Source organism: Nasonia vitripennis, chromosome 2 (assembly GCF_009193385.2).
Source record: "Nasonia vitripennis strain AsymCx chromosome 2, Nvit_psr_1.1, whole genome shotgun sequence".
NCBI classification, from domain to species: Eukaryota; Metazoa; Arthropoda; class Insecta; order Hymenoptera; family Pteromalidae; genus Nasonia; species Nasonia vitripennis.
Window position 1 is genome coordinate 873,649 of NC_045758.1, and position 24,926 is coordinate 898,574.

At 45.6% G+C, this 24,926-nt stretch overlaps 5 protein-coding genes across 20 annotated transcripts; 3 read left to right on the top strand and 2 right to left on the bottom strand.

Annotated features, from left to right (window-relative positions):
- The first annotated feature begins 62 nt into the window (after positions 1 to 62).
- Positions 63 to 12,011, top strand: LOC100119361. Of its 11 annotated transcripts, none has more exons than XM_031922746.2 (10): positions 63 to 337; positions 5,676 to 5,975; positions 7,300 to 7,485; positions 7,563 to 8,214; positions 8,332 to 8,753; positions 8,824 to 9,139; positions 9,743 to 10,153; positions 10,312 to 11,200; positions 11,277 to 11,446; positions 11,531 to 11,921. In XM_031922746.2, the coding sequence occupies exons 2-10, from the start codon at positions 5,781 to 5,783 to the stop codon at positions 11,656 to 11,658; spliced, it is 3,369 nt and encodes a 1,122-aa protein (XP_031778606.1). In that variant the 5' UTR covers positions 63 to 337; positions 5,676 to 5,780; the 3' UTR covers positions 11,659 to 11,921. The 11 variants fall into 11 exon arrangements, with proteins under 11 accessions (XP_031778606.1, XP_031778605.1, XP_031778609.1 ...); XM_031922745.2 differs by lacking the exon at positions 63 to 337 and adding an exon at positions 1,402 to 1,684; XM_031922749.2 differs by lacking the exon at positions 63 to 337 and having other exon boundaries at positions 2,147 to 5,975; positions 11,534 to 11,588; positions 11,705 to 12,011.
- Positions 11,457 to 13,528, bottom strand: LOC100118125 (DET1- and DDB1-associated protein 1). The gene is made up of 4 exons (XM_016984030.3): positions 13,200 to 13,528; positions 12,773 to 12,911; positions 12,602 to 12,663; positions 11,457 to 12,526 (listed from the first exon to the last, which is right to left on the bottom strand). The coding sequence occupies exons 1-4, from the start codon at positions 13,236 to 13,238 to the stop codon at positions 12,428 to 12,430; spliced, it is 339 nt and encodes a 112-aa protein (XP_016839519.1). The 5' UTR covers positions 13,239 to 13,528; the 3' UTR covers positions 11,457 to 12,427.
- Positions 13,529 to 13,890: 362 nt separating this feature from the next.
- Positions 13,891 to 16,519, top strand: LOC100119393 (TBC1 domain family member 31). Its single transcript, XM_001603126.6, has 4 exons — positions 13,891 to 15,300; positions 15,377 to 15,846; positions 15,926 to 16,155; positions 16,224 to 16,519. Exons 1-4 carry the CDS (start codon positions 13,891 to 13,893, stop codon positions 16,517 to 16,519), a joined length of 2,406 nt encoding a protein of 801 aa, XP_001603176.1.
- Positions 16,389 to 18,378, bottom strand: LOC100118164 (adenine phosphoribosyltransferase). 2 transcript variants are annotated; one of them, XM_031922763.2, is made up of 6 exons: positions 18,294 to 18,378; positions 17,947 to 18,186; positions 17,482 to 17,578; positions 17,169 to 17,400; positions 16,931 to 17,009; positions 16,389 to 16,864 (listed from the first exon to the last, which is right to left on the bottom strand). In XM_031922763.2, exons 3-6 carry the CDS (start codon positions 17,562 to 17,564, stop codon positions 16,725 to 16,727), a joined length of 534 nt encoding a protein of 177 aa, XP_031778623.1. In that variant the 5' UTR covers positions 17,565 to 17,578; positions 17,947 to 18,186; positions 18,294 to 18,378; the 3' UTR covers positions 16,389 to 16,724. The 2 variants fall into 2 exon arrangements, with proteins under 2 accessions (XP_031778623.1, XP_008216419.1); XM_008218197.4 differs by lacking the exons at positions 17,947 to 18,186; positions 18,294 to 18,378 and adding an exon at positions 17,689 to 17,918 and having other exon boundaries at positions 16,573 to 16,864.
- A 73-nt stretch (positions 18,379 to 18,451) lies between these two features.
- On the top strand, positions 18,452 to 23,527 carry LOC100119432 (signal transducing adapter molecule 1). Of its 5 annotated transcripts, none has more exons than XM_016984029.3 (10): positions 18,452 to 18,714; positions 19,144 to 19,304; positions 19,522 to 19,773; positions 19,857 to 19,932; positions 20,013 to 20,216; positions 20,298 to 20,417; positions 20,494 to 20,682; positions 20,761 to 21,185; positions 21,271 to 21,509; positions 21,615 to 23,527. In XM_016984029.3, exons 1-10 carry the CDS (start codon positions 18,669 to 18,671, stop codon positions 21,619 to 21,621), a joined length of 1,719 nt encoding a protein of 572 aa, XP_016839518.1. In that variant the 5' UTR covers positions 18,452 to 18,668; the 3' UTR covers positions 21,622 to 23,527. The 5 variants fall into 5 exon arrangements, with proteins under 5 accessions (XP_016839518.1, XP_001603212.2, XP_008216429.1 ...); XM_001603162.6 differs by having other exon boundaries at positions 21,659 to 23,527; XM_008218207.3 differs by having other exon boundaries at positions 18,545 to 18,756; positions 21,659 to 23,527.
- The last annotated feature ends 1,399 nt before the right edge of the window (positions 23,528 to 24,926 follow it).

The following is a 24,926-nucleotide window of genomic DNA, read 5'->3' on the forward strand; positions in this document are numbered from 1 at the left end:
TTCGAGGCAAACGACACGCCTCGAAGGTCCAACCGGAACACCCTCAGGCTCCGCATCGTTCGCTCCCACTCTTCTTCTTTTCTCGCTTTAGTCCACACTCCCTCTCTCTCTCTCTCTCTCTCTCTCTCTCTCTCTTTCTTTCTCCTCGGCAGCTACAGTGTGTACCACCTACAGCAAGCGCGAGTCGGCTACGTTGACCCGCGCGTCGTCCAGTACCTACGCCGCCGCGCGGAGAACCGGATCCTGCGGCAGGACTCGAGCCGGTCGCGCCAGCAGAGAGAGAGAGAGAGAGAGAGAGAGAGAGAGTCGAAGAAAGACGACTGACTTGGAGAACGAGGTATACACACACATACTCAACGGTGCATCTTCAGCTCCGATCCGAGGGAAGCTACTGCTGGCTGGCTTTTGTTTGTTTTGTTGCGAGCGACGGGGGCATTGTGAGACGACGAATGCGCGCGTACGCGCGTGCGTGCAGTGCCGCGCGGAGTCGTTATTGTCGCTGCGGTAATGACGGATAATGACGAATAGGCAGGCTTGAGGTAAATCTTTACGCTTTTTTGTCTTGCGGTATCGCCGCGAATGGGCTCTGAACGTTTCCGGACTCGGAGATGGAACGATCGGTTTGCGAAGGTTCGAATAATCCAAATTGAGAGGCGAGCGCTCGTTGTGCAATTTAAAATTATCGAAACTCGTAAAATGCCTATAACCCCACAATGGGCACAAACTAATAAACTCGTCCAAGTAATATCGACAAGTAGAAAGTTGCAGAGTAATCGAAAGAAAGTAAATAACGAGCGGGCATTTTCTTCGATCGGAGGCTCGTTAGGAGTAATCGGAGCCGGCGGAAACAAGCCCAACATATATATATATATATATATATATATATATATATATATATATATATATATATACAATACGTAAGGATAAAAGTAATAATCATAACACGCAACGGTCACTTTTCCTTTCGATTATGAATGAAAAAAATCTCGTCGGCACGGGTAAACCGGATTTTTCACTGGCTGCAGCGGCGCGAGATTCAAACTTTCACTTTCCGCTTCGATTTGCCCCTTACATTTTATATCGCAAGCGATAGCAGCCTGCGTATTTGCATCCGACGGCGAAGCCTCTCGCGATATAAATCGCCCGCAACCCAGTGCACCAATTCGCAACAAATTCTTACCCCCCGAGCGCACTCTCGGCTCTCGCTCGCCTATAGCGATCAGCGACGCGCGTGCAAACGCGCGTTTCCCCCGACTCCGCTGCATCGCGCCGGACTCTATACGCAATGGGAGTAGGTATACGGGGATGTAGGAAGAAGGAGGAGGAGGAGGAGGAGGAGGAGGAAGTCGGGGATCCTGAGCCGAGAGAGCGAGAGAATGTGCGTGGCGCGTCCGTGCCGCACACACTCTCCCACCATCGTCTCGCGCAGATCTATCTCTTCCTCCATCCGCGCGCGAGACACGCTCATTTCGCGCGAGACAATCCGTGAAATTCACACCGGTCCCGCGTGTACGTACGTACGAGCGAGCGAGTCGCCGTGCACTGACCCAGACTTTCAACTTGGATTCTGTGCTGTTGCCTTGTACGGGTCTGTGCGTCTGTGTTTCGAGCATCTCTAGGCTGTGCGCTGCTTATTTCCTCGGCGCGTGGCTGCAGACCGGAACCTGCTGCAGCTCTGCGATCGGTAAGCTACACGCTGGATTTGTTACATTGCGAGCGTAAACTCGGACACGCTGCAGCCCAGGGCCAGACATGTATATAGACGCATGTACAATGTGCACGCGCTTCGGCCTTTCACCGCGTCAGACATTGTTATTGCCCGTCCGTTGGCACTGAGTAGCGCGCAATGCCCATACTCGGCGCTTAACCGAAAAGAAAAAGAAGCCCAGAAGGTGACGCTTACCGGGTGTCAAGCTCCTTTCTATCGGCACACGCGCGCGCGTGCTGCTCACCTTGACGCTTCCAACGTATCTCTCTGCTGCTCTAACATAACGTGTAAGAAAACGCCTCGCAGCAGCCGCTCTGTTCTCTGCTGCCTACTTCGTTACGTTTCATTCACGCGCCTGATTCATTCATTCGCGCGCGCGCGCGCGCTAGCTCTCTGCAGCTGATGAATAAAGCAAACAAAAATAAACAAAAAAATAAAAAAAAAAAATCGAGAGCTTCGTCGTCGTTATACGCGCGTAGACGGAAGCAGTAGTGATCTCGCGCGGTTTATCCTTGCGATTTATCGTGCGCGTGTTTACGGTATAAGCGAATCACGTCTATTTCTAACTGTCGAGGAGCGATCCGCTTGTCGTTTTCCGCATAAAGGAATGTCCTTAAATCCGCGCGCGACGACTGGTGTGTATAACCTTCCGAAATCTCTCGTTGTTGCGAAACACGCGCATGCCTTCGATATTCAGTCGGCGGAACAGCGATTTTCGTCCTCGTACACGTGTCTATTCGTCGGCCGGTTGTATATATACACATCTGCCGACGAGTGCGATATATCGACTATGCAACGCGTCGTCGCCTGAATAATGCAGCGTATTTTCTCTTCTCCGTATTCGATATACGACGGAGCTACAGAGCGAGAGATCGATCTTAACGAAGTACGTTAGATAGCTAAACTCTTCTCCGATTCGGCGTTCCGAAGCGCGAGCGCGGCTGCACACAGGATGTTGGGCGCGTCCTTGTCGAAGATTTCGAACCGCCTGGGCCGACAGTGCGACCGAGAGAATAATTGCTTGGGCGGCCTTTTCTGTCCTCGAAAGAGAGGAAAAATCGATTCCAACGAATGGCCGCAGTAAAAACAGTTCAGCGCGAGCATCGATCAATCGGCGCACACGCGTTAGCTCGCTAATAAACTAATTTTCCCTCGCGCCTGTATTTGTAACGCTTGCAGCGCGCGGGACTTTCCGGTGCAACCGGTAACTCGTCGATTTCGTCAAGTAGGCACGCGCCCGCTTCCTCTTTCTAGTCTCTCCAGTGTGCACATCGGGCACTTACTCTTCGAGAAATATAGCTCGACGTATCGATCGTATTGCGGAGAGAAATGCGCGCCGCGCGGGTTATTGTGAAATAAAAATAAATTGCGCGCGCGCGCGCGCGCGCGTGGGCTTTTCTGCGAATTAAGCTACGACACGGCCGCTTGCTGTCTACTTCTTTATACGATAATAGATTTTTAACATCTCGAGTCATTATTCAAATCGGCGCGGATCTGCGTAGGTGGCGCAGTCTAACGTGTGCGTGTTTCTACAACAGCGGATAGCGTTAAATTCTCCGGATCCGACTTATTGGAAAGGTGTCGCGAATGCGGCTGTCATTATCGGCTGCCTCTCGATTTTATTCGTACGCTGCACAAATACGCGAGTGCAAATACGGGAGAAGAAAGTCGAGCGATTACAGCTCGATTTCTTTCCGATTGAATCGAGTACAATCGTGAGATGTTATTTGATTAGCTCGATAACGTGTGCAGCTTCAAAATCCGTGAAACGATATAGCTTATATTTGGATGAGAAACGCGTATTTGCCATAAGAAAGCCGGTTTCCAGCGGAATACCGATCGACTGCATTATTCTCCCTGCGAGGAAAAAAAATCAATTCACCTCGAGTCCTCGATCATCTTTAAAAATACCGCCTCTTTATATACCTGTCGGCTGCTTTTCATGCCGTGTATAAAAAAGCGCTTTAATCAGAGATACGAAGCAGCCGATCTCTGATCTCATCGATCCATATGTAGCGAGAGAGTCAAGCGAGCCGGTAATTTCGCAGCCGTAAAAGTCTCCTACGCACTTCCTCCTTCGAAATCGCAAAAAGGGAGAATAAACGGCAGTGGCATCGCGCGAGAAGCGGAGCAGAGGATTATAACGGGCCGGTCAGCTGCCGATTGCCGTGCTCCATTTATGCTCGCGAGCGGATTTGTAACGGCCCGAGTGTGATTTAACTCGAGCCGCTACTGGAACTGCTACGCCGGCATCTCTCTTGGGTGCATAGAATTTTCGCCAACGACGCGTGGGTGCGAACTAGTTTGTCGAACAATGACCCTGGCCTTAGCGACGCGTATACACACACACACACACACAACTCGTTATACAGTGAAGCGACATTTCTATCCATCCTCGCACGCGCCGGGGAATAGCGGCGGCTCGGAGAATCGTGGGAAAATTTTCACTTGCGGTACTCTCTGGCGACATTATTAAAAGCGAACACGCCGAACGAGGCGAGCAGGAAGAGACGAGTCGGCAGCGGTCCGTAACCGGCGCGCATCTGCTGCAACAATTGTCTTCTCGGACTTTTACGGCCGACGAGCTCATTGAGGATCGCAGCTCGAAGATTATTAGCGCAGCTGCGCGCATGGCTGGAGATATTTTAATCGGCGGCTCGTTTATCCCACTGCGCGCGCGCGCGCGCGTTAGAGGAGAAACGCGCTAATCAGCTACTGCTGCGCGATGCATATGCGCTTTGTTTCGACGGAGTTACGACTTTTACACTTTTACTCTCTTCGAGGTGAAAATGGCGCCTTTTCCTTTTCCATACCCGGAATCGGTTATGAATATTGCATTTCGCGGAGCTGTAATGGACGATAATGACGCGTAAATATTGACGAAGAGCGCCTCGCCGTATCGAATTTTAATCGGCGACGCAATGGCCGGGTGATATTAACGACCGGATTGAACTCTTAAATTGAATAAATGGAGATAAACAAGCCGAGTTTTGGTCGTTTGCATATAATTATGAGAGGCATTACGGCGTCTCCCATAAAACTTTACTGTTTTATTTATCAGCGAGCGCGTAAAAGGCGCAGTTACGCTCTATCGGCATCTGCTTCCCTCGATTTTTCGCGAGCTATGGGCAAAAAGTGTGCTCATGAATATCTAATTAATACATTCTCCCGGGCTCCGCGATTTTTCTAAATATTCGAACGAGTTTTCGTGTATCACCGCGGAGCGGCATTTTTACGGCAGTGCAAGCGAACTTTCTCCCTCGGAAATTTACGTCAGCGTTATAAACTCGAGGTCGAGCTTGGAAGGAGCTGCTGCGATTTTCGTGAATTTCGAATCGATTTTTCCGGAATTCCGCAGGGCACGAGGTAAATCGTCGGTCGGCCTTGAGCAGAGGTATAAGCTGCTTCTGTCGCTGGGAGTTTCGAGGAGAGCAGCTTCTTCCTCCACCCACTCGCGGCTGCTCATCCGTGTGTGGAAGAGATGAGGCTCAAGGAGACCGGGTGAGCTTCGCTTTCTGTGCGCTGCTCCGATGCTCTTCTTTCTTGCGGCTCTCCTTCTCGCGCGGGATCTCTTTGTTTTGGAGAGCGCAGTGCCTTTTCAGTAGAAACGGCCGAGCACCGCAAGACGCGCGATTTCGACTATCGTCGAGTACACCTGTTCTCGAGAGATAACGACAGGCCATAATTCGCACTCGAAGCCTTAATTTTCGATACGGCAAAAAAGAGCAGCACCTCCGTTAAACCCGGTCTCTCGGACTCGAGTGAAGCAACGCTCGCTGCAACGCAATCTCCCTCTTATAGTCTACGTGTAATCGAGCAAAAAGCGCGCGGCAACAGTACAATGCGCTGTGTGACAAGCGCTGTTGCGTCAGGTCGCGACTCTCCGTTAGCCGAGATAATTCGCTCGCGACGAAGCAAAAAAACAAAAAACAAAAAAATCGAGGTAAAATTTTTCTTGAAATTCCAGGTGCAGACAGAGAGAGAGAGAGAGAGAGAGAGAGAAATGGGCGCACCGGCGACGGAAAAGTAAAAGAGAGAGAGAGAGAGCGAAGAGCACGCGCCCAGGTTGGACATGGCGACGAAGATGGAGCTGGTAATGTCGCCGGGGAACCTCGGCGGCGACGGCCCGGACGGAGGACCGTTTCGCAACGAGGACGTGCGAGAGTGGTCGCGGGTCGACCGTATCACGGGCATGCTGGAACGGGCGCGCGTTGAGACCGGCCGATGGAGAGCCAACACCCAGGACGCCAAGCAGTCTTACGGCAAGGTTTGTGCCTGACGTCACCCTGCGATAACCGGCCGGGCTATTTTTTGGCTTTGACGGGGATCAGCGGAAATTCCGATGATCCCACGCGTGCTCGCGGAGATAAGAGGTCGAAAATTCGGAATCCACCCACGGAGTCGAATTTTTAATATTCCCACCTCCTCGCGAGCGAAGAAGAAACGAGGGGCGTGACCGGATCGTCCGTACGGCACTGCAGCAGTGCGGTTCTGCGCGCGTTTCGTAGCGTAGTTACGCGGCTGCAGCAGCAGTGTCGCCGTGTTTTTTGCGTGGTCTCTCTCTCTCTCTCTCTCGCCTATAGCACAGCAAAGTATACACGGCAGCTCTCGGCGTGCGTGCGCGCGCGCTTTTTTTCTCGCGCGACCGGCGCGCAGTCAGTCTGGCGCGTAATGTCGCGCGGATGCGTTATCTGCAGCGCCGATCGCTTAGATTTATCGCCGAAAGTTCGGAAAGAGAAATATCATTCATCGAGCCTCGCGCATTCAATTTACCACGTCTGCTCGGTCACGCTCGTTGAGCCGCTGACGTCGCGTCTACATCGGTATAGTATAGAGCAGTGCGCGCGGCTAAACGAGATTTATGTGGAAAAAAAAAATAATAAATAATAAGGCAAAACAGAGCGGCGCGCGATCGTGTGCGAAGTAGCTGCGCAGTCATCGAGCTTTTTTTTCCTGCCCGCGGCCGACTGAGTCGCGTGACGAATCTTTGTTGTATCGCTTTTTGTACGCGTACGCGCTGAAAGGAACGAATAAGTCAGAGGTAGAGAGAGAGAGAGAATGCGCGGAATAAAGCGCGAAATCGAGGAGAAGTCCTAGCCGTCAGTAGTCGTCGGCTGTGGGATCGCTCGGATTCACCGCAGTTCGAAGCGAGGCATGGATTTCTACAGGCCTGGAAAGCCGAGCGTACGTATTTTTTCAATCTGAAAAAATAAAGCAGGCAACGACAGGTACACACCAGCATCATCGTCTCATCATCTCGCTGCAGTTATTACGCATCGGCGTATGGTCGCGGCGCGCGCTCACGACTCCTTATCTGGCGAATAGCGAGGAAAAGCGTTGTGCAAGTCGTGCATTATATTACGTGGCGCGAGAAGCGTGCAGCAACGCTTTCGCGACTAATTGGCTGGAAACGCGCGCGGGAAATTGCGAGAGAGATTTTTCGGAGGTGCCGCGGTAATTTATTTATTTCGGCTGCGCTTCGCTTGCGTCACGCTCGCGAGCAGTTGAGATGCGCGTCGTATATGAATAATTGTGCATAAAGTAGAGGGATCGATTGAATTTTCAATCGAGGCTATATTTCTGCCTGGCAGATGATAGACTCGAGGGAGCGAAACTCGGCGGACGGAAGCCTCGTCCAGAAGGCGAGGCGGCAGGTGGAGATATTCCAGAGTCAAGAGAACAGCGGCAGGTCCTTCCAAGTGGTCAGGGCGTCGCAATGGTCCTCCTCGAGAGCTACAGACTGCGCATTCGACATTCCGATAAGCAATAAGCCAAGCGTAAGTTCCGCTCGATTCCGATGTACAAGGATAAAAGGCAAAAAAGACGGAAAGAGAATGCTTGCTTAAATTTCCAGAATGCTCACTTTGAGGACGGACCGAGCAACGGCAGCGCGTCCCTCCTGTCGCCCCGACTGAACCTCTGGCGCTCGAGCCTCTCCAACGGCGCCTCGGACCTCGACCAGCTCTCCTGTCTCTGCCGGAAGCTGCACAACGAGGCCCTCAACACGACGAACCAGCTCTGGTCCCTCCGGAACGCCGCCCTGACCCCGCTGGAGGCTGCCTCGTCGCCCTCGCCAACGTTCCAGGAGATCGAGGCCGGCCTCGAGCCGAACCTGGACGATCGGCTCTCCAGCAGCTCCTTCGGAGAGCGGCGGAGCAACAGCACGGAGGACGTGTCCAGCTTGCTCAACGCCGACGACGCCTTCGCCAGGGACTGCAAGACCAGGAGGTCGCTGCAGATAGCCAACTCCGAGAACGGCCGGGTCAACTACTGCCAGTCGGCGGCGGGAGAGGCCGAGCGGGGCCGGAGGGCCAGGCAGGAGTTCATCGCCGAGCGGGCCAGGAGGTTCGAGGAGGGCGTCAGAAGGGCCAACGAGGGCACGGCGAGGAAACAGTTCATCAGCACCAAGTCCTTCACGCCGATCGCCAACAACGACTTCGTCAGGAACGACCCGAAGCATCCGTCCAAGTTCAACCAGGTCGCCAAGATCTCGATTCAGGACAGTGGTGAGTAGGATGCGCGAACGTCTCATTATAATGCCATCGTGACGCGAGTTTCCCAGGAGAGCCAGCCTCGATTCCCGGCGTAAACACATCCTTCAGCCGTAATCCCTCGTATTCCAGGTGAGAACGGCCAGAGCTCGCCGGTGCTCGCCAGAGCTCGCTTCTCGCCCGCCGCGACGCGCAAAGCCAACAACAAGACGGTGGTGCACCTGATGAACGTCGCCTCGCCCGCGAGCTCCGAGCCGCCGCCGCCGCCGCCGCCGCGCTGCATCAACGTCAGCGCCATCAAGCTGGAGAAGGACTCGGAGCAGGCGGCCGAGAACGAGAACGGACTCTACGCTATGAAGGAGGAGACCCCGACGCTGCTGCTCAACGGCTCCAAGCCGGTGAAGAAGGTCGAGTTCTGCAAGACGGAGATTCACTTCGCCGCGGACTCGGGGAAGGTCAACATCGTGGAGACGGACGGGAAGCCGCCGCCGACGAACAAGTTCAGGAGGAGGAAGCGGAAGGACGCTCTCGGCGCTGCTAACAGTAACAGTCAGGTGAGATGCTCGAGAATCCCAACTCGTGGGCCGCAGTTTCCTCCTAACAACGATTTCGAGGACTTTGCAGAAGAGCAACATGCCGCTGGTGCACTTTGGCGACACCTCCTACGAGAAGTACATATTCGGCGGCCAGGGTAAACCGCCCGAGGAGATGAGCAACAAGACTGCGCTACTCGAGTGCGAGAATCCGGCGATCGACAAACCAGCCAAGAAGTACGACCCCGCGGACCTGGAGTTGAAGAGGGAGCGCTGGAACTCCCCGGAGAAGAGCAGGGAGGACGCGGGCCTGGAGAACGGTGGCAAACACAGGGGAACGCACACGACGACCGTCAACTTCCTGAGCGACGAGAGCAGCGCCCTCGCTCTGCCGAAAGTCCTGGAAGGTAGGTGTTCCGTGTGCTTTTTCATACGGATAACTAACACTCAGTGCCAGACAGCCATGACTAACGCCATTCTTGGTTGGATAAAGTATCGTTAGACCTTGTCTTAAAACATTAATACGACCTGTCTGCATTGCGAGGGATCGAATGAGAAAGCGAGCGAGAGGGAACCTGTCATTAAATCGTATATACTATGGTGCGGATGATTTTATTGCCGGCTTGGTGTCTGATTTGCGAAATCGAATCTGGAGGATGTAGTTCCTAAGCGTGACTAAGGAGTACATTGTGCAAGCACTAACACGAAGTCGTTCCGACTTTTCACAAGGAGAGGCCTTGATGCTAATTTGACACGCTCGTTTAAATTGGGTCGAGCGAAGCGCGCATCCAGACCCCTCTTTTTCCGAAATAATGAGCGAAGCGAGAATCCCTTTGGCGCAATAACCATCCAGCGTGCTCTTCGATCTGCGTAGCTGTACCCCACTGTCTCTTGTAAATCCAAGCATATAACGATATAACAAACAACCGTCCGCATGAGTAGTAGAAAGAAAGCCTTGGCTCTCAGCAGCGACTCCAAAGCAACAACGACGCGAACCCAACAAATTGCAGGCCGCAGCAGCCAGCGAGCTATCAGTCTTCAGTTTGCCGCCTCGAACCGAGGCCTGAGCCCCATCGGCTGCGGAGACGAAGACGATAACGAACCCACCACCGTCGTCAGTCGCACGACCAAGATCACGCTGCACCTGCCGCCCGTTATTAGCCAGCACCCGGGAGTCCTGCAGCTCGGCAACTGCAACCCCTTCTCCAACCTCAAGAGCGTGCGTCTGGTGATGAAACTCGGCCAGATGACCGGCGGAAGAGATCTCGGACCGGCGGGATCGCTGTCGCTCAAGGAGTTGTTCTCCACGCTCTACAGCGACGGAGAACACGACGGGCTGACGCTGAACGAGCCCCAGATGTGGTCGCTCAGACTCAAGTCCGATGGCGAGCGGATTTTAGACGAATCGCGAATGATCACCGGTACATTGCATTGAACATAGGACTTGTACATATACCGCGCTATTTGCAAATGACCTCGCGTTATCTTTTTTTACGTCAGTTCATCCGGTCATTCGCTCAACATCAATCCCTAGCTGAGATTCTTTTCCCGTTATTCAACGCTTGAATGCATTTTTTAGACAAACCCGGCAACTCTTTCCCAGCTGCGGCGAACCACGTGGTGCACAAAGAGATCGGCAGCCTGTCCAAACGATCGGCGCCGAAGCAGCAGAGCCTGCCCGAGGACCCCGACAAGAAGCAGGTGCTCCTCAAGATCGTCACCACGCACAAGCCAATGCTCGCCCGAGTCGAGAACGATCACAGTCCCAGCAACTCCCTCCACAGACCCCGTCCAAAAGGCCTCGATCCGCAGGAAGAATCGCAGCCCCCGCTTGAGCGGGAGGAGCAGCGTCGAGGTTCCCCGAGTGTCTTAGCGAGTACCGATCTCGAAACCAAAGACCACTGTGATAATGGCAACGGAGTGGACGAGTCCGACTGCGACGAGGCCCCGACGTACGAGAACATATTCGACGCGGTGAGCAACGGCGACCCGGTCTACGAGAACTTCCAGGCGATCAAGAGCGAGCCGGTCCTCAAGGCGCCGATCGACAAGGTGGCACTGCTCAAGAAGCGACCGCCCACTTCCCAGTCCGAGAAATCGCTCACCAACTCGTACGACAGGAGACACATAAAGCTGTCGTCGAAGCTCAGTAACGGTTCCAACGCCGAGGAGTCTGCGGAGAAGGCTAGGCTGACAAGAACTGAGAGAGCCAAGACGCCGATTTCCGCGAAGAGCGACAAGAACACGTTGCGATCGGTATCGCAAGATCGGAGCAAGAGCAGCTCTCGATTGAGCGGTTCACGTGATAATTCGATTAAGAGGTGCAAAGACGCGACGAAGCCTACGAAAGACGACACCGCGAGAGGCGCGCAAGCGAAGAGAAAAAATAGCCCCAAGGTCGGCTCCGTGGCACAAGAGCGCAAGGGTACTCCAGTAATTAGCGCGGAGAAAAATGACGGCTCGATCAGGTGAGCGAATATAATCGCGAAATCACGACTATTAAGCGATCAGAAGCGACTTTACACGCTCTTTATCTTGTTACAGATCCAAGAAACCAGTCGAGGTTGTCTACCAGACGGCGGTGTTCAACATGAAAAACGAGAAGCTGTCGAAGCCCTCGAAAGGGAAGGAAATAAAAGGACCTCGCCTGATAAACGATCTCATATGTGGAAGCAAATTGAGACGGCCGTCGGACAGTAAGAAAGCAATAAAAAGTGCGTGTGGTTACTCTATTTGTTCGTATTCACATTTATTTACGCAAACTCTTATCTTAAATAAAAGTTCAATCATTTTTCCAGCAGCCATCGTCTCACAAAATACCAGCAAAACGAAAGAGACGCCTACCACAATGAATAGGTATGCATTACATCGTAATATTGCATGTCGGCCGTTACAAGCTGGAGTTAAGAAGTATGGTTTTCATTAAAAATATAACATTTGTGTGTGTTTGTGTGTGTGTGTGTGTGTTTCAGACAGTGACGTATGAACGGGCCTCCCGGAGGTGGCATACAATGTAAACGACGTCTGTTCAACCGCTTATATGAGAAAAACTGATACTAATGATTAAGTAATTACAATTATAGTAAGCGGAATAAGAGTTCCTCTCTTTCTACATGGAAAAAATCTGTAAATGTTAACACTGACTCTGCCATTCTCGACTGAAATAAACGAACTCATACGTAATCTTAATGCTGCGAAAACTTGTGCACTTATCAACTTTTTTTTACAATTAAAGTACTAATGATTACTGAATAAACATAGTGCATAGTGTAAGCACAATTTAGCAACAAAGATTTTTCATAACCTTTTATCTAAAAAATTAATGTACACAATTATCAACTCAATGAGATGAAAGTTATACATATACCTAGATTAACGAACATGCAAACTGCCTTTAGGTAAAATGAAGGCAATAAACTTCCAATTTTTTGTACTTATAGAGATAACGTCAGGTGTGTGAATTTAGTATAACTTAATTATTTTACAAAGTTGAGAAAGCAATTTCCAGAACAAAACTAGTTTTGGACAAGATTCACGAATTGAAGTATGCAAAATGAGGTAAAGTACAAAAACGTTCAAAAAATGCCTTCAACGGATACAAATCGTCGTCATTTGATTTATACAATGTACCTTCTTCTACCACTTTCGTATCCAAGGTTGTAAAATAAGAGAGGTATAGAAATCACTAGAAATACTTATAACGTATTGTTGAGGTCCATCCTAGGTCTTTTACTACGTTGTTCTTCTGGTGGATCTCCATTGACTGACATTAGCTCTCGTTTTCTTTCAGTTGTCTGCGTACATTACAAAAAACCATTAATAATTCACTCTAATTGCAATACTTTCATAAACAAGTTGAGTAAGCATACCTTTTTGTCCCATCGTTGGTGGAGGTACCTCAAAACTATTGTAGTTTTCTCTGTCACAATAACTGCAACAAAGTAAGATCGTTAGACATACATAAACAAACAGTACACGGATTATTTTTGAAACACTGCAATCAGCATTACAAGTAGTTATACAATCAAGTAAACATATACCTTGTTCTGAAGGATAGTCTTTTGTCGGAAGATAAACGGATGGTCTTTTGACACAGGTTCTGTTTCCATTGTCAGTGTGAAAATTTGCAAAATTGTTTTCATTGATGGAAGGCAAGCCACTGAGGAACTCGGCTACAGACTGTAAAGTGTACAAACATTGTAGGTACAACCACTCCTTCTCAATGATAATCAATAAATTGATTCGTGAATATAACGAAACAGCTATGGAGAATTTAGAGTATTTTTGAAGGTTAAGCTTACAAAATGTCGCTTATTCTCCAAAGCTTCGTTTCAAAATCAACGAGTTTAACAAGAATTCCTGTAGAAGAATGCGCTTGCACGCCGTACACGCAAAAAATATCCATATCCATCAAATTAACCTATAACCACGAAAAGACAAATCTATCAATTAAATCGCAATTCTCACCATTTTTGAAGAGTCGGAAGATTGGGAGTTTAGTATCATGGGTGAAATCCTAAGGAGCAGCGAAATTAAGGTCAAAGTAGCCAAAGGGCGTCTGGCAAACTAGAAAATTCTCAACTTATACGTTAACTATCCCGTATGCCCTAAGAAACAAAACATTTCACAAGAGGGAATCGCCTTAATTGTCGCAAGATATTCTTTTGAAGCGGCAGCAGCTGTGCTCCTATAGCCTCTGGACAAATCCGACATAGGTATCAACGTTATAATGGCCCGACGCCCGAGTTCCCATTGGTCGGCCGATCGTCCGTCGGTCAGCAGCGACGTTGCCGTATCTACCGAAATACCGTTGAGCTGCATTCGAGAATAGCATCTGCATGCCGTCCACGTAGCGGAAACGGCAACGCCGCGGTCGGAATAGAAAACGCGTCGTTCGTCGTTCTTTCAAACGGGTCTATGGTCGACAGGCCGACGAGCTAGTGGTTGTTTATAATCGTCATAAATGAGATATCATCATGATCGGCCCGACAATGATCGGCCGCTCTGGTCCTTATATCTGTGCAAATCGCGCGAACTCGAAGATGCCTTACTGAAACTGCTGCCAAATTCGGAGATGCCTAATTGGAGCACATGATACTTTCCACTTTCTCTGGAAACTGGTTGTTGCTGCTATACTGCTAGCTCGCGCTTTTAGAAGATGCAGTTCCAGGAGAAGTGGACCGATCTGGAAAAGGGCTCTTGCCCTAATCACCACATATTTAAGGTTCAATCAGCCTACGATGGATGCCACTGTCCGTCGACTATCAACTTTACTCAGTGTGCCTTTGATACTAATGACGAAGCAGTCGTCGCAGTGGACAACAACGGTATTGCTTACTACATAGATATAACCGGTAAACCAGCCTACAGGAAGCTGGGTACAGTAGGTCTGTGCACTTTTATAACATTTAACCCTAAAGACAGAAGCGAATTATTAATTGGTTTAAGTTCTACTAACATAAAAGTATTAAGGATAAATGCTATTAACGATTTTTGTTTGCTAACCGGTCACACCTCACCACCTACAAATATATCGTTCTACAAAGATTACTGCTTGACCGCTTCAAATAAAGAAGTTCTAATATGGCAAGCTAAGTCTTACAGCAAGGCTCATCAGTTACGTTTAAATGCAAAGACTATTGTTATCAAGAAAGCTGTATTTTCAAGTTTAGGAATTGTGGCTGTTCTATACTTGACTGATATTATTCAAACTTGGACATTCCAACAGTTTGATAAGGATAATAAAATAGATGTAGAAAAACACGGATTGAAGAATGTCAAAGACTTTGATTTTACAAAAGATGGTAGAGCAATGATAGTTTGTGGCTTGCAGAATAAAATTTTGGTATTTAACACATCAAGGTGGGAAGTATTAAAGAGTATGGAATTTCATGAAAACTTCAATGGAGGAAAACAAATACTAGTTGTGCCATTGCCACTAGATGGAGGAGCAAATTCCATAACTGCAGTTCTTACATCAGATTGTTTACTTAAGTATTTCAGTTTGGCCACATCCAGTATTATTGAAAATTGCTGTGACGTGCAACCTGGAATCAAAAGAATTGAAGTTTCACCCAAAGGCTGTTTCTTAGCATTCATTAGTAAACATGGATTTTTAGAGATTACTCATTTAGATAAGGTACTAAACGTGAAACTCTGCTCCAGTTCCAGCTCAGAGAAAACTACTAAAAGCAAAGTACAAAAAATGGCACATTCCCACAAAGCCCAGGAACAATTAAAGTGCGTACGTGATGCTGTTAAGGAAGAATTAAATTTAGATAGGCTCATACCAATATTGAAGGAATTTGGAGAGTATCCTGAAAAACATAGACGACTCATTTGGATGACAATAATGGAACTGCCTAACAATAAGAAAGCTTACATTGACTTGTCAAACAAAGTTCCACACGAGGCAATGTTCAAACTGTTAAAGAATGATCCTTTGTTAGATAAATGCAAAAGCTCTATTTTGGGAACAACAATAAGTTGTTTGCTTCACTGGTGTCCTGCTCTAGCCGAGTGCTTATTTTTACCAAAACTGGTTATGCCTCTTGTCAATGTTTTCCAGGTAACTTAATATCAGTTAAATAAGTAAAATAAAGTAAATTATAATTTATTTGATTTCATAATAATTTTCTTTACAGAAAAACCCTATTCTCGGATTTGAGTCTTCCTTGTATGTTATACTTAACTACTGCCAAAAATGGTTTGAGTATCATCCTCTGCCACCTCTAAATATATTAGGAATGGTAGAGAACGTTTTGCTGGAAGCAGATCCATTGCTTTTCAATTATTTCTGTGAAAAAGGTGTGACATCTACCCATTATGCCTGGCCATTGCTGCAAACTCTCATGAGTGAAGTATTAGGTCAAGAGGATTGGCTGATTTTATGGGATCACCTGTTATCACTTCAAAAGCCTTGGTACCTCTTGATGTGCACTGTAGCTTATAATATCATATATCGCAAGACAATAACGACGAGATTGCAGACGATGGAGGATTTCCAACAATTCTATTGCACTAAGGGGCATGCTTCCGTCAAAAGTATTTTGAAACTTGCTCACAAACTGGATGTTGATACGCCGCACCGAATTCACCCGCGCCGATATCTAAAGTAAGAATTTATCTCTGCGACTTTATATTGATAGAAGAAATAATTTCTGCTATTGCTAAACCATGGAATTTTCTTCCAGAACCGGCACGGTTATCATTCCAAATAAAGGACCATATCCACCATTTCTTCAGTTTGAATTTCCACAGTTTTTGACGGACGAATTGCGCGGATTAAATCTTAAGAAACTCAAAGATAAAGAGCGACGTCTACGGGGATTTCAGCTTCATGCAATGGAACTATTAGAAGAAAAAAGACTGCGTGCGGAAAGTGAGAATTTCGTAAAGCAAATTCACGAGATGAGACTGAACGGTAAACATTTTATTTTTTCAAATAAATGATTTTAAAAATAAGTTTTTAATGAGTATTTATGTTTGCAGAACTGCGCAAATGTTACGAGAATCAAGTCTTAGAAGACGAGAGGCTATTAGAATACACGAAGAAAGAAACAGAAGACTTAGACCCTAGCAATTATTTGCCTGACGATATGAGATGGAGCGACTTATCGTTCAGCGATCGAAGATCGGCATTTTTAAAGGACTTTGACAGGAAACGTAGAAAAAGCAAGCGGAAGAACTGCAGACTTCTGCAAGAACAAGTTGACAGATTGGAATTCGAAGTTCAAAATTTACTCGCGACACTGCACACTCACAGGGCACGATCTAGGCTTAAGTAATTATTTAAACTATTTTGTACATAATTAATCAAAAATAATCTAGTCGTATTAAGTTTTTTGTATTAAATAACCAGTGTATTGTAAAAATCCTATTTTTATAATATTTATATACAAATTTAATAAAAAAATATAGATCTTTGAAAATTCGTATGAAATTTCACGCCATAAGTCGATGTTATGGATGTATTAAACAGGTAACTTTTTTTTAATCATACTGCAACAAGGCATGTATAGGGGCTTCAATTTTGGCACGGCCATTCAAAGACTTTAATTCCATTATGACTAGGCACTCCACTACTGTCACTCCAGCTTTTTTCAACAGGTTTTCTGCAGCTGACATGGATCCTAAAAAGAAATTGGTATTTATTATATTTTTAGCAACACACAATGCTCTGAAAAAGTTGTATTTACCTCCAGTAGCTAACAAGTCATCCACAATCAGTGCTTTCTTATTTCCTTGCACGGAATCAGCTTGGATTTCAAAAACATCCTGAAAGATGTTCATTTTTTAGACTAAAAATGTATTCTTTGATTTTGAATCATCATTCAACAGCTCCAAAATGCATAAAGCACACAGGATTCAAAATTAAAAATAAAAGGTATCATCAATTGAGTAATGCAAAATAATAAAAGGAACAGTCATAACAACCTCTCCATACTCCAGGGTATAGCTTTGTTGAAAAACTTTACCCGGGAGCTTTCCTTTCTTTCTGATTGGCACAAATGGTTTTGCCAATTCCAAGCTGATCACCGGCCCCAGGAGAAAACCTCTTGAATCCAGACCAACAACAAAATCAATATCCAGCAGAGCCACATGCTCTACCATTAAATCTTTCATGGCTTTTGTGGCTGCTACATTTTTGAAAATTCCAAAAATATCTCTGGAAAATAGAAATGATGGTAAACTTTCTTTCCCTTGGAAATCAGTATAACTGTATTTCATAAACTAAATATATTATTACCTGAACAAAATTCCTGGTTTTGGAAAATCTGGATAGTTTGTGACTGAGTCTCTGACCAATTTAAGTTTTGCAGCTTTTTCCATTTTAATTCAAATAACTGTAAGAAAGCAGATGAGATTATATATTAGATATATTTGTTGACAACAACAAAGCATGAACATTAATTTCAAAATGATGCTGTTTTGAAATAAATAGGACATGTATCACCTTGAAAGATTTTTCAATAAATACAAAATTCAATTGTCAAGAATCTAGAGGATGATTTGAATGTTAGGCTATAATGTCTGTCTGGTATTTTCCAACTGAATGGCATACCCATACAGATAGGTATATAATAGCCCATCACGATAAGATAAACAGCGAAACAGTCTCCAAAAAGTCCCGAGCAAAGCTGAATTTCCACGCTTTATCATCGACAACTTAGTTAATTTAAAATTCTGATAAAAAGAATCAAACGTTTCTTACCTTCCACGTGCGCGTTCCTGGCAGAAAATCCAAAAATTCCGCGTTGACAATCAAACCGGAGCTTAGATCAAACGTTAAGTCGTCTCATCTATCTCTTCAATTGTCGCTATGAATCGTCTATTTTCGCTGTACATCACTTTATCCTCGGCCACAATTAAATAATATTTTCCATCAAACCGCCGAGCGGCACGCGGAGATAACATCCGCTATACCGCGAGGAGTCATACAATATATAGGTATCTAATCTCGCATCAAAATAAGAGAAAATTTTGTTCAAATGGACAAGCAAGAATTATCACGGAATACTTTTTCTTCTTTAATTTAAATTAATAAAAAAAAAAAAAAACCAACAACTATCAGTCCAGCCCTATCAAAAATCTCATCAACCATCATCAATCAGGAGCTGATCATACGATTTGTGACACCGTACGCGTATCATCCAATGCGACGCGTATGATACGTCATAAACTCGTATAATCCGCGGGAGCGCTGGCGTCGCAGAGACGAGTCGGGACCAGCAGGGGGCAGCGGTGCTCGGGCGGCGCATAATAATAAGTAGCTGGCCTGCGTTTGATAGCTGTACGCGAATCGCTGTTTACGAGGCCGAATATCAGCTGGAGCCTGGAGTGCAGCGAGGCCAGTCTGGCCAGCTCTGACAGTTCCGCAGTTTCTGCAGGCAGAGATCAAGTGCAGTCGCCGTCGAGGCTAGTTGTTCCGCGAAAATGATGAGCTTTCTCTCGGGTTCTCAACCTTTCGACGCTGACGTCGGTGAGAGGCTGGACGGGATTACGCTTTTGTGACTACTACCTTGTACGCTTTCTTTCTCTCTGTCTCTCTCGCTCTCGCTTGCCTTTGTTGTGTTTTTTTTCGTTCTCGCGGGGGAGGTATCGCTCGCTCTGTCTGTGCACTGGTCGCTTTGTTGCGAATAATAATACGCTGCGGATACAATTAGGGCAGCGAGAGGGAAAGGGAGAGAAAGAGAGTTTTGTCAATGTGTCAAACGCGCTGCGTGACGTGTTTTTACGTAAAGGATAGTGACATGGATATTTCCTCGGTATGATAATTTGGGCGTACGTCCGAGCTGCGTTTGATCCTTGACTGCGAGGTTTCGTTTTCGAGCAATTCGCGAAATGGCCAACCCAACAGGGATGAATGAATGGCTTTCTCTCAGCTGATGCTGGATTGTTTTTCTTGCAGAAAAGGCGACCAGCGACAAGAGCACCTCTGAGGACTGGGCTCTGATTATGGAAATATGCGATAAGGTAGGGAATTCGCCTCAGCACGCCAAAGACTGTCTGCGTTCGATTGTCAAGAGATTGTTTGCCACTGATCCACATATTGTGATACTTGCCATAACTGTAAGTAGACCCAGTGATCACAGTTGTTTATTTGTGCTACTTTGGTATCTGCTGTTATAACTTCAAATCTGTCAAATAATTCATGCAAGTCAATTATTGCATCAGAATCAGTAATAACTGTGATGTAGACTGATGAGTAATAACTATAATACATGAAAGTGCACTACTTACTTGGAAGTGTTGACAAAAAATCTTGAAAGAATCACGTTGTTTGCAGTTGTTAGATGCTTGCTCCAACAATTGTGGAAAAGTGTTTCATCTGGAAATTGCATCAAGAGAGTTCGAGACTCAGTTTACGAAGCTCATCATCAACAGCCGCTCTCAACCAAAAATTCACGAAAAGTTGAAAGCACTCTTGAAGAAGTGGGCAGAAGGGGACTTTAAAACAGATCCTCAACTGAACCTTATCCCGAGTCTATATCAAAAATTAAAGGCAGACGGCATTGATTTTTCTACATGTTCTGAAACAGTGAGTGATCGAGTGATACTTTTTTCTCAGTAAAAGCAAATTGGTGGTAATTGACATTAATGAAATTGTATTTTGTTTTACAGCCAAGGCAATCTTATTCTATTCCTAAAGATCCAAACGTTGTAACTAGTGCTGAGGAGGAAGAAGCCATAGCCAAAGGTGAGACTTGTGTTTATAAATTATTTTATAATTTATCGCTCATTATGACTAACAGTATTTTTCCTTTTTAAAACTTGCAGCTATTGAATTATCACTGAAAGAAAGTACTAAACAACCAACGATTTCACATAGTAGTTCACCATCTTCCAAGAAACAAATTAGTCTGTATCCAAGTGTGAGTGCAGCAATGGATTCTACTTCAGGACAGGGAAGGATAGTAAAAGCCTTGTATGACTTTGAAGCAGTAGAGGACAATGAATTAACCTTCAGTGCAGGAGAGATCAGTAAGCGATTTTTTTTTTTTCGTTTTAAAAGCCATGTACCTATGATTCATTAGAAAAGATTAACTTTTATTCTATTTTTAGTTCATATTTTGGATGACTCCGACCCGAATTGGTGGAAAGGCAGGAATATGAATGGTGAAGGCTTGTTTCCATCCAATTTCGTCACGGCCGATTTGTCTGTTGAACCAGAACAATTCACAAGTAAGTCCTGATACTTCGAAATTACGAAATAAAACGTGATGTAGACAAAAACTTTATTGTTTTCTCTTGTTTCCAGAATTAGAAAGCAATAGTAAAAAGTCTGTTCAATTTTCGGAAGAAGTCGAAGTGAAAACTGTAAAAAGAGAGCCTGAGGTAGTGGAGATAGAAATTGACGAGCAAAAAATGGATAGACTTCTTAATTTAACTTTGGAAGCTGATCCCAATTCTGGTACTTCCGACCCACAAGAAATGCTAGATTTAGAAGGTAATTTTATCGTGCCTTGTGGTGGAACATAACTTCAAAATTTTTTATGATCTAACAAATTAATTGTATTTGAAACAGAACAAGTTACTGCAATGGGGCCACTTATAGACACTGCTCTCGAGAAGGTAGACAAACAACACGCGCAGCTCACTCAGCTGAGCTCCGACCTAGTAGAAGCGATGAATTTGTATCACATGCTGATGCGTGAACCAGCCATATCAAGCTATACTCTACCAAAAATGCCTCCTCAACAAATGGTCTATCCATATCCTCCACACTCGCAAACGGGGCATCCTCAAGGAGTGCCTTCACAAATGGGACATCCCCAAGCAGGTCATCCTCAGGGCGTGCATCCGCAAGGAATGCATGCTCAAGCTGGTCATCCGCAAGGCGGACATCCGCAAGCTGGTCATCCTCAAGGAGTTCCTCCGCAGATAGGCCACCCACAAGCGGGTCACCCGCAAGGTGTTCCTCCTCAGGGAGGTGTTCCGCCATCCCCACATGTAAGCTTTCTTCAACTTTCATTCGATTCTGGAGAGATAATTGTTGGTTAGAATTAATTCTGATATTATCCTTTTATAATGTTAGATTTTTAACGGAATGCCATCTGGACCCCAATCGCAAATAATTCAGGGTCATCATCGATTCAATCCGAATATCTCGGCACCAGGAGAATTAATTAACCCGCACACTGGACAAGCGAATTTACAGAGCATGACTTTACCACATCACTTCCACATGCCACCAGGACTGAGACAAGCGCCTCCAGGTGAAGCACGCCAGGAGTCTCTGCAATCCAATCAAAACATTCCCTATGCACAACAAGGGTAATTACAACAGATTCCGATATCCCTTCTTTCTCTGTAAAGTTGTAATTGTTTTAACCGTAGTTTTAACCAACTAATATCTTCTGAAATCTTAATGTATTGTAGAATATAAATTTTGGATTTCATTTGCTATTCCTGCATCATGACAGATATCCAGCGCAGAACGTTATACCCGCGTCCTACATGTCGCAATTGCCTACCGCCCAACCGATCAGCCATCAGCAACCGCAGTTCGCTCCACCTAGTGGTCAGCGCATGATGTAAATCAAGATTCAAAACAGAAGTCTGACCCAGGATGGGTTTTTTGTGCCGAGGATAAGCAGAATAAACGAGCAAATCTGATGGCATCCTGTTCTCTAAACTCAAGATGTGCGATATCGCTATATTATATAAAAATATTTAAATAATAAACGTAAAGGACATGAAACAACGCAGTAGCCAAAGAGCCTGGATTTTTGACGGGTGACTTTGCGCGACGCAATCGGCGTCAATTGTATACATTAGCATGCAAGAAAACAACTAAACTAACATGAAGCGTTAGAGACACGCTGAGCGCTGATGCGAGGAAAAAGCATTTAGATTTATTGATACTCATGCTAATTCGCGATTGTTTTGAGCTGGTTAGGAAATGAGACAACGGAGACAGGCTGATGATATGTTGCATTCCCAAATTTTATGTTTTCTCCTCTGGCGCTAAAACGACAATTGGCAACAGAATCCGTTGATTGTGTTACTGTTACTTTAGGTGATTACATAGATACTTAAACCAATTTAAACAAATATATGTGGATACACGGAGCAAAAGGCAAACACATTGAAATTACTATTGTAGAAAAATTGATTTAAGGTAAATTACGAAGATAAGACAAGTGATATCGAATGGTCGCTTTGTGATTGGTCCATCAATTGAGAATAGAATGAAGATTAAATTTTCCGGGTCACAAGAATGCGCTATTGATTGATCGGTGCCGTTGAGCGAAATTCGATAAATAAGTAATCTTATAAGCCTTTTCTAGTTTTTTACTAATGATAAAAGATGATAAAAGTTATGACGCAACGGAGACTGTCGGAAATCCTATCCGACTATTTTGTTCCCGTCGTGTAACAATTAATAATTGATGCATTATTAAGTCAACGGAACTGTAGTACGATAGAAGTTGTAACCCAAAATTCCTCATAGGGTCTCGAAGCAAATTGATGAATAAGACGACCCATATGACTAGATATCTTGATTGAAATGTGGTTTGCGATCGCTGTAAATAATTCTCATTCAAAATTGATGCGTGCAGTTTGTAAATCTAAAGAGAAAGAGAGTGTCGGATTAAAAAAAAAAGGATTTTAAAGCGTTTAATTTTTTGTACTTGCACGGTATCTGAAGGAGGACGAATCAGTGCAAGTACTATGCAGTGTGTCATGTGCAATGCGTGAAAGTGTGAGACGATTTTTCGCAAAAGAAGCGTGTTGTTTTTTAAAGTAAAAGAAGAAGCTAAGATTTATCCATTTAACTCGCTTCATTATGTTTTTTTTTGCAATGTTGATAATTTAGAAGAGAAGAAAAATAAAAGATTTTTTCAAGCGAGAGTGGAGGCGAGATAATATACATTCTAGCGCAACGAGTATAGGATAGAAGGAAAAAAAGCGGATGCTGCGGGTACAGCGGCGAACTGAGTGACGCGAGGTAGATTCTGAACATTAAACTTTTTACGCAGAAGCGTGTCGGTTTTATTTCGCGAACTGTATAATCTCGCTGTTGCGTTACAAGTGAGAAAATTAAAAGAAACATGTGAAAACGAGCAAAGGGATACTCCGAGAAATTTTGCACGGGTGTCCTGAATTTTGTATGTAGATGATAGAGAAAGAGGTGGGAAGCTGCGAGAGAACAGGAGTATGAGAGATTCGAGAGAGAAAAAGTGCGTTTAAGAGTGAATGAAAGAGTTCTTTTATGAAACAAAAAAAGATGTCATAATTAATATTCTATACGTTATGTTGTCATTAAACTGTAATTATTTACGTAAAAAGTGTTGTTTTATTGTTCCACTTGTACTGTCGCTGTCATCGCTTAAACTTTCCGTGTCTCTGGCAAGCGAAAATTTCGATGATAAAAAGAAAGCGCAAACATCAGCTATAAACGTTCGAACGAACAAAGTATATCGAGGCCTCGTCACAAGCGCACAAACAGAGAGCGGCTCTCGTTCCCTCGGAAAAAGCGATTACAAGCGCTTCATTTCACTCAATTTCCTCTGTAATACCTATAGGTCCGCGGCTCGCGTAAGTGCACGAGACGATGGTCTTGCGCAAGAGATTATAGAAGCGAGCGATGATTACAAGTTGTATAGGTATCTTCATACACATACGGCGGTTACGTGCGCGCGCGTGTCTCGAGACGCTCCGGGACTTTCTTTTAATGAGCTTCCATTAAGAAGCTTTGACACGCGAGGCCCACGGGCTGAAATTGACATTTTTATGCGCGGCGATCTCACGTTATCATGTGGGTTTTGAGGTTCGATTATTGTTGTTCGTTATACAATTTCGATTGTGCAACGCGGCCGCTTGCGCGCACGAAGTAAAAGTTGCTCATCTCGCGCTTCTATGGATTTTGACCTTATAGTCTCGGAGTTACATATTAAAATTTCAAATACTTTCAAAAGTTTTACCGAAAAGCTTCGCGCGTTTACCTATATATACTATAAAGTTCCTAACGGCGACTGGGGGCTCGTCAATTATTAACGGCGAAATTTCCGCAGCTGTAATTTACAGCTCGCCCGCGATCGATATATAGATCATCGCCCAAGGACTCACCTCGGCGACGGAGCAGCGGAAAAAGGGACAACGTCCTCTCCCAAGGCGTCGATTTTCGTGCTACTAATAGTGGCCGTCATATATACATATGTACATGTATACACTGCTTTTCCGTTATGTGGATAATATACGCGCGCGCGTGCGCGCGCAAGCATAATGGCTCGTCACGCGACGAGCTTGGTGCAAATTTGACTTGCGATTTTTATTTTTCATGCTTGTAAAAACGGACGTGTCAGGTATAGAAGTGCAGAATAAAGCTGTTATCCGCGCCGTTGCTTTTTATTATACTCTACTCGCATGCCAAGCGACGTCGTTGCGAAACTCTCGGAATTTGAATAGAGGTGGTCTAAAAAAGCGCCACGAGGAAGAGAGCAACTGCAATAAAAACAATGCGTGCGTTTTTATCCAAGATTAAGTCAGTCTATATTTATGTCCTGCGGCGCAGCCTTGTTCCGAGGATAAAAATCCAGGGATATAAGCCCTCTGGCTGGCAACGAGAGAGAAAAAAGCAGCCGCCGCATCTGCATAATCGATCGAAAGCGCTGTTCGCGCAACAGAGTGACGTCAATCGAAATTTTAGGTGCACAAAGTGCATTTAAGCAAACTTGTCAAGGTCCC

Bases quoted from the DNA above. Each gene is read 5' to 3' on its own strand.
- LOC100119361 (XM_031922746.2), top strand. From the start codon at position 5,781: ATGGCGACGAAGATGGAGCTGGTAATGTCGCCGGGGAACCTCGGCGGC. The intron at 8,754-8,823 runs GTGAGATGCTCG...AGGACTTTGCAG, and splicing joins CTGCTAACAGTAACAGTCAG to AAGAGCAACATGCCGCTGGT. The intron at 9,140-9,742 runs GTAGGTGTTCCG...AACAAATTGCAG, and splicing joins TCTGCCGAAAGTCCTGGAAG to GCCGCAGCAGCCAGCGAGCT.
- LOC100118125 (XM_016984030.3), bottom strand. From the start codon at position 13,238: ATGATACTAAACTCCCAATCTTCCGACTCTTCAAAAATG. The intron at 12,912-13,199 runs GTGAGAATTGCG...TACACTTTACAG, and splicing joins CTTCCGACTCTTCAAAAATG to TCTGTAGCCGAGTTCCTCAG. The intron at 12,664-12,772 runs GTATATGTTTAC...ACTTTGTTGCAG, and splicing joins AGACTATCCTTCAGAACAAG to TTATTGTGACAGAGAAAACT.
- LOC100119393 (XM_001603126.6), top strand. From the start codon at position 13,891: ATGCAGTTCCAGGAGAAGTGGACCGATCTGGAAAAGGGCTCTTGCCCT. The intron at 15,301-15,376 runs GTAACTTAATAT...TTTTCTTTACAG, and splicing joins CTCTTGTCAATGTTTTCCAG to AAAAACCCTATTCTCGGATT. The intron at 15,847-15,925 runs GTAAGAATTTAT...ATTTTCTTCCAG, and splicing joins CACCCGCGCCGATATCTAAA to AACCGGCACGGTTATCATTC.
- LOC100118164 (XM_031922763.2), bottom strand. From the start codon at position 17,564: ATGGAAAAAGCTGCAAAACTTAAATTGGTCAGAGACTCAGTCACAAAC. The intron at 17,401-17,481 runs GTAATAATATAT...TCTATTTTCCAG, and splicing joins AAACCAGGAATTTTGTTCAG to AGATATTTTTGGAATTTTCA. The intron at 16,865-16,930 runs GTAAATACAACT...ATTTCTTTTTAG, and splicing joins TGACTTGTTAGCTACTGGAG to GATCCATGTCAGCTGCAGAA.
- LOC100119432 (XM_001603162.6), top strand. From the start codon at position 18,669: ATGATGAGCTTTCTCTCGGGTTCTCAACCTTTCGACGCTGACGTCG. The intron at 20,683-20,760 runs GTAATTTTATCG...TATTTGAAACAG, and splicing joins AGAAATGCTAGATTTAGAAG to AACAAGTTACTGCAATGGGG. The intron at 21,186-21,270 runs GTAAGCTTTCTT...TTATAATGTTAG, and splicing joins GTGTTCCGCCATCCCCACAT to ATTTTTAACGGAATGCCATC.